The 7,221-nt window shown below is 52.2% G+C and overlaps 1 protein-coding gene across 1 annotated transcript; it reads left to right on the forward strand.

Moving 5' to 3' along the window:
• Positions 1-578: 578 nt before the first annotated feature.
• On the forward strand, positions 579-1,438 carry LOC103781315 (gonadotropin-releasing hormone II receptor-like; the record flags this gene model as incomplete). Its single annotated transcript, XM_008949025.1, is given in 3 exon segments — positions 579-708; positions 711-779; positions 1,053-1,438. Coding segments are annotated over 3 exon segments (585 nt in total), but the record flags the coding sequence as incomplete, so codon positions are not given.
• Between the last annotated feature and the right edge of the window lie 5,783 nt (positions 1,439-7,221).

Below are 7,221 nucleotides of genomic sequence, written 5' to 3' on the forward strand. Positions count from 1 at the left end.
TGGACAGCATGGGATCCTCCTTCTTCCCTCCTGGCCACCCTCAGGTGCTCCCACCCTCCATCCACAGCCCTGGATCCAGCGCTGGAGATGGAGGTGGACCACTGAGGTTTAGCACACTAATGGAAAGTGCCACGGGGGTTCCAAACACCTCTGCTTGCAAAGCCCCTTTGGGAGGTCGAGTCCTTGAACCCAGCACGGCTGGTTTTGGAGAAGGGCTCCTCCATGCTGACGTGGGTCCATCCAAGTCAATAAGGGCTTGGGCAAAACACTGGGTCTGCTGGTTTTTGTTCCTTGTGCACCTATCTTCTCCTTTTTTCACCACTGCAAAACATGTTGGAGCAGACCAAGACAAACCTGAGCAGCTTCTGACCAGAGTAACGTGTGGTATGGCCAGAAAATGGGACTTTGCAGGTGGCAGATCCCACCATCTGGACACACCCATGAGTTAGATGCCCAGAGCACCTCTCCCAGTCCAAGAGCAGCAGGGAGGTGCTCTCCATGCACAGCCAGGAGCATCTCCAGGACATGGTGCCCTGTCTCAAAGCCTCTCTGAGTCACTATTTGGTTCTCAGTTTCAGTTTTTCTTCTTCCACCTGCACACAGTCCCAGGAGGGAACTTCATCCAGTTCATTACTCACAGGAGCCTCCAAGCACACTGAGAGGAGACCGTCTACAAGATGTCCACCTCCACCAGCCTCTGCATCACCCCCTGAGCATCACAATCATTTGCTACATCCAGGTCGTTTGGGAGATCAGTGAACAGCTGAAGATCAGCAAAGGTAAGCAAGTCCCTGCCCCTTAGTGTCCACCATGATTCTGTGCTTGACCATGCTCCAGGCTGGAGCATCGTTGGATCTCTGCCAACACTTTCTGAAGGGTAAACCAACCCTTGACACAGACTTCTTGACCACCCCTCTTTGCTGTCTTCTGCTTCTTCTGGGCCACGGACAAGACCATGAGATGGTCTCCCCTCTCTGGCAGAAGCACAGTCATGGGTGGCTGTGTTCTGGTTTTCTCCCACCTCCAGCTATCCTTTTGACTCTCCCTGGCAGGTTTGACAAGAACTCACAAAGAGCACATGAAGACTCTCAAGATGTCCATAGTGATTGTTGCCACCTTCATCATCTGCTGGGCCCCATACTACCTCCTGGGCTTGTGGTACTGGTTTCAGCCAGCCACGATCCAGAAGATGCCAGAGTATGTCCACCACAGCTTCTTTCTCTTTGGCCTGCTGCACACATGCACAGACCCCATCATTTATGGACTGTACACCCCCTCCTTTTGGGGGGACATGCAGCTGTGTCTCAGGGGCATTGAAACAGCCATTACCAGGCAGGAGAGACACAAACCCATGGAGGAGAACATCAAGGGTGATGCTGTAAATGGTGGGGTGGCAACAGGGGGCTCCAGTGGGACAACGGTCCACACGGTGTGCTGAAGAAAGGAACCCAAAAGGAGATGGGAGGCACAGCCTCAGGGGCTGCTTTGGCCCTTTGGATCCTTCTGGAGGCTGTCATGAGGAGGTTGACCACCCAGCCTTGGTGGGTGAAGGCCTCTGGCCAGAAGCTGGGAAAGTGTCTCCTGCCTGCACTCATGGTGAGAAATATTTGGGGGCATTTATGGTCACTGCTGCATATTCTGGCAGCCCTGTGACAACCAGGAAACCATCTCTTTGTACCCTGGGTGTGCTCTAGCCCTGATTCTGGAATCAGGCTCCTGCCACCCTTCCAGCATCGACCCCTGGAGGAGATGCCATGTCCTCCATGGCCATATCTGCTGGGGTGGCTGGTCCTCAAGTGCCCTTTGCACCTACCCCTGGGTGTGGAGCTGCGTGGGTACCACCCGGGGAGCCTCCAGAGGGGGCAGCAAAGGTTTCTGCCCGGTTTTCTCCACCCACGGTAGGAAAAGCTCTTTGGAAATGGTGGATCTCCTGACTCAGAGCCTGGCCAGGTGCTCCCACGGCTGTGTGTGAAGCCCTGGGATGGATGCAAATCTTTGGGGAGTGACAATGCAGGGGCATTGGTGTCCCTGGGCACGGTGGGGATGGAGAGGCTCAGGCAAGAGGGGTATGAAGAAGCACAGTAAGATGGGGTGGGATGGGATGGGACGATGGTTCTTCCCCCTTTTGGAGACAGTCAGAAGGAAAAACAGCCCTTGCTGCCATGTTCTGGCATGCAGGGGGTGGTGTGGACACATCCTTGCACAGCAGCTCTCCGTAACACAGGGCTGGCCAGGAGAGAGAGTATTTGGGGTAACCAGAGGGTGACAACCCAGCCTCTCATGACTGTCTCTGTCCCCAGCTCCTCTCCAGGACACGAGCTGGCAGGTCTCAGACCACACACGGGGCTGTGCCCAGCAGCTGGCAGGGGGTGATGGGAGCAAACCCCCCCTTTGCATCCCTCTGCTTTCCCCTCTGTCGTTTTCTTCACCTTAATCCTTTGACCCAACACCAGAACCTCATCTCTGCCCCACGTGGGATGGGTGCAACCACCCCAGAGGTGATGCCTGAGGTGTCCCAGTGAGGAAGATGATGGGAAGCACCTGTGGGAGGAGGGGGCCATAAGAACCCGAGGGGTGCTGACGGGCTTTGGCTGCACTCAGAGGGTGGCTGCTAGAGAGGCCAGCTGAGCTCTGGTGAGTAAAATGGGGCTTTTTTGCTTTTCACCAACATGCCAGAAGCCTCTTGTGAAGGTAGAGACCTCACCACTGGGTGTGGATTGAAGAGATGGATTTATTCAGCTGTGTTGTTCCTTTCTGTGTAAGAATTAGTGGATTGTTTGTTTGTTCTCTGCTGCTTGTTATTAAATGCATTTTTTGCCTTTGCACCAGATGGGGTTTATTTTTTTGGGGGTTGTGAAATATTTGGGCAGCCCAGGAGCTCTGGGCTTGACAGGAGGTGGTTCCTTGTGTGTCTTTGTGGCTGTTGAGGCTTTGAATCAGCATCTGGACTTTATCAAGATGTGAGAGCTTTGTTTTGGAAACAGCTCTTGACTTGCTATGGCTGCACACGTTGGGAAGCTGGGAGATGGCTGTCCCCAAAAAAGCAGATCCCCTTTGGGCACTGCAGGGGCTTTCTTGACCCTGTCTCCAAGGGGTGGTGGATCCCCTTCAGTCAGAAAGGAGCTGCACCGGTCTCTCTGTGCCACAGCTAACAAATTATTGAAGTTGGAGTGGTGGCAAGCAGTCCTTGCAGGTTGGCTGAGGTGAGGTGTTGAGGAGCCACAGTCCTCAGGGTAATGCTGAGCTGGGGGTGTTGGGCACTAACTTCCCCCATGCTAACTCTCCTTTAGGCAAAACACGATGCCCAAGGAGCTAAAAAAAAATCACTTGGAGCTCCAGGAGCCCAGACCTGACCGTTGGGAATTAGTGCAAGCCCTTTAGGAAGCATCCAAAGTCCAGTGAGATGTGTAATCACCAGTTGGCTTTCCCGGGCTGGTTCTGCTCAAGGTTAATTACACAACACTAACGAGAGCAGGGCTGGCTGCTGCCAAGCTGGCTGGGCTCGACCTGTGCAAAAAAGAGTTGGTAGGGGAAGCTAATTTGCTCTTCTTCACTCCTTTAGCCTCTCTGTTCCTGTTACTGATGGTTGCCAGTGGGAAGGGGACCTTGGAGGTGTGCTGCTTTTCTGGCAAGCTTCAAATGAGCAGGAAAGTGTCTTTAATCTCCTGAAAACATTCTTCATCTGCTTTCTGCTGATGAAGCAGCGTTGCTCCACGCACTTAAAGCTGCTTGTCCCATCCTGCAACAGCAGCAGGAGAGCTCAGAGAGCTTCTCTGAGGATCAAGAAGCACTTTTTATACAAGGCACCCACCACCTTCACACCCCAGGGGTATGGTGAGAGGGCAGAAGCAGTTTTGGTTTTACATGAACAGTAGGAAACTTGGGATGCTGGCAAGGAGCCAGCCTGGCCCTTGGGGGAAGCACAGCAGATCCCCTGGAATGCTTGCAGGCACTCCAGCTCTGCTCCTTCTACCCACCTCTCTTGCTGCTTCTTCTACCCTCCCATTGCTGGTGCTCAACGATGACATTTTTGGGAAGCCTGGAGTGTGGGCAAGGTGCCCAGAGTGACAGCTTTCATGATAGAAGGAAAATGTCTCTAGAAGATTAAGCTTCTAGAAGAAAGAGCATCCTGCCCAGCCACGTGCCAAATGCGTGGGAAGGGGGAGCCAGCAGGCAGCAGCACCTCCCCATGGGACCTGGGGATCAGCCTGAGGCTGGGTCCTGCCAGAGGTGGATCAAAACCTAGCTTCAGTGTCCCTGCATCTCTGATTTTCCGTTTCTCAAATCCATTGGTACTTTAGACAGTAGATTTGTCACACAGGAGGAGTGTGAAACCTGGAGCCTCAACCCTCCCTGCCCTGTGGCTGGTCCTGCTTTCAGTGCTGGCTCCTTCTCTCCCCATATTGCCTCAAACAGCACCTGCCTGCCTCCTGAGATCTCTTCATATATATAAAACACTTATATTTGTATATGTTATCTATTTCCCCTTCTGGGAGGAAAATCCTCCCACTCCCCCAAAACCTGCTGAGGAAACGGCAGCTCCCACGCTTCTTGCAGCTCCAGCAGGATCAGCTTTGTCTCATTCTAAATATTCACCACGATAACATAACACCTTCATAAGCACAGGTAGCTCTATTTCACAGCTCCTCACCCTCAGCTGCCTGCTGCAGCCATCCTTTGGGAGGGAGTTCTGCTTCGTTCCCCACCGGCCTTTTGGTTGTGCCCCTGCACGTTCAGAGAGCCCCGTGAGTGGCTCGAGGGGTTAAGGTGAACCTTGGGTTAATTCATAATAGTGTTAGCTGCTGGGCACAATACTCACATTAATTCAGCTGACTGCCTCTCCCCACGTTGGGAAACACATGCTGAAAGCAGCAGGGAGCACGGAACACGAGCGTGGGAGTAGGATGTGAAGGATTTTGCTGGTAGAACCTGAGCACTTTAAGTGCATTTGTTTTCCCGTTGTCACCGAGGACAGTGTTACCTTGTGGGGCTGAAGGGTTGAGGAGGCTGTGCCCAGCACCCCTGCAGGCTTGGGGAAGGTGAGGGATGGGGCTACAAGCCCTCCAAGGGGCACTCAAGACACGTCCATCAGGAGCTCAGCCCCTACCTGCAGCCACCTCTTTCTTCTGGGTCTATTCAGACTGTTCAAAGCAGAAAAAGCCAATTTATTTCCTTTGATCCCCGTGGAGCTGAACTGCACGTGTCTGCTGTGAGAGCCCCTGCAATTCTTTTCTCTCTGAGGATCCAGCCTGGAGCAGCTGGTGCAGAAGATCAGCTGGGAACAAGCTCCCCATGCAGATGCTGTTGGCCCATGCTGGGGAGGAGAGCTCAGCTGAGGGACTCAAAGCCCAATAAAAGCCCAGGCAGACTTGGGGAGATAGTGCCCAACAGCTGCTCTGCACCCATTCCTTGGGCTTTTTTGCTTTGTTCTGGTGGACAACAGGTTAACCATGAGCCAGCAGAGTGATCTTTTGGCCAGGAAGGCCAACGGTCTCCTGGGGTCCAATAAGAAGAGTGTGGCCAGCAGATTGAAGGAGATTCTCCTCCTCTGCTCTGTCCTAGTGAGGCCACCTCTGGAGTGCTGTGTCCAGTTCTGGGCTCCCCAGGTCAAGAGAGACAAGGAGCTAATGGAGAGAGTCCAGAGGATGCTGAGGGCATGGAGCATCTCTGTGCCCAGGACAGGCTGAGAGCCCTGGGGCTGTGCAGCTGGAGAAGAGAAGATCCAGAGGGGATCTGATCAATGTCGATCAATATCTAAAGGGTGGGAAGGGGCAAGAGGCTGGGGCCAGACTCTTGTCAGTGGTGCTCAGCAACAGGACAAGGGGCAACAGCCACAAACTGGAGCCCAGGAGGCTCTGTCTGAACAAGAGGAAAAACAACTTCTCTGTGAAGGTGCCTGAGCCTGGAGCAGCTGCCCAGAGAGGCTGTGGAGTCTCCTTCTCTGGAGAGATCCCAAACCCACCTGGATGTGACCCTGGGCACCCTGCTGTGGGTGACCTGCTGGAGCAGGGGGGTTGGACAAGATGATCTCCAGAGGTCCCTTCCAATGCCAGTTTGGGATTTTTTGATCCCACTACTGCTGCCTGACCTCCTCCTTTTCTGAAGGACACCCCACAGCCCATTTGTTCCAACAGATGGTTTCTTTGCAGACCTACAAACCTTTTAACAACACAACACCCTTTAGATAGCACCAAATACCTCTGGGTTTTCTGGCTGGTTTTACCCCAAACTGATGTACCCATGACACAACATAATACATAACATGCTGAGGTGGAGCAAAAATCCCCAGGAATGTCTCAAACCAGAAGTTTCTGCTTTGGAACATAAAATAGTAAACCACTATCAAGGAGTTGAATCTGTTGTGCAAAAATTGGTTAGTTTATGTATATTTTAATTGCAAATCAACACTATAATTAGCACGTACCTTTCTTGGGCTGAGGCAACACAATGTGCTTTAACAGTGAGTGTTGCTCACGGGCTGTAAAAGGCAATGGGGAATTGGATTATAATGGTCTCGTTCTGCAAGCTGTATGGCGAATAAATGAATTTATTCTGGCAGCAAAATTAACTGTTAGAAATGCTCAGAGCTCCAGCCACCAAAAGGGGTTGCTGTAAATGAACTTGTTCTCAGCCTTCAGTTTAGAAAACCTGATTACCAGGTCATTATTTCTGGCAATTAGGTACCAGAACAACATCAGAGAAAGAGATTTTCTTTGAAATATTTAATGAGGAAGGTAGTAATCCCAGACTCATTTGCTGGAAATATGTAATGAGAGTTTTATTTTTTGTGTGGTTAGGGTTCACTGTGCAATGAAAACCTGCATTTATCAAGCCTGCTGTTAAAAGCTAGGCTGGACACTTGACTGGTGGCACACGTTTAGATTTTCTGTGCCTGGGGACCCTGGGCTCTTCATTGGGTTTACCCCATGACAGGTCACTAATCAGAGGACAGACCTTGGCTCCCTTTTCAGTCTCAGGTAGTTGCAGGTTGCTTTGTAACAACTGCAAATACAAAGGACTTAGGGCAACACTTTCCCTGTCCTGTCCATGTTGCACAACTAACTGGTGGACACCACAGAATCCCAGCATGGTGGGGTTGGAGGGGACATTTGGGGAGCATCTTATCCAACCCCCCTGCTCCAGCAGGTCACCCACAGCAGGGTGCCCAGGGTCACAGCCAGGTGGGTTTGGGATCTCTCCAGAGCAGGAGACTCCACCGCC

This window comes from Merops nubicus, unplaced genomic scaffold (assembly GCF_000691845.1).
Source record: "Merops nubicus isolate BGI_N331 unplaced genomic scaffold, ASM69184v1 scaffold22800, whole genome shotgun sequence".
Classification (NCBI taxonomy): Eukaryota; Metazoa; Chordata; class Aves; order Coraciiformes; family Meropidae; genus Merops; species Merops nubicus.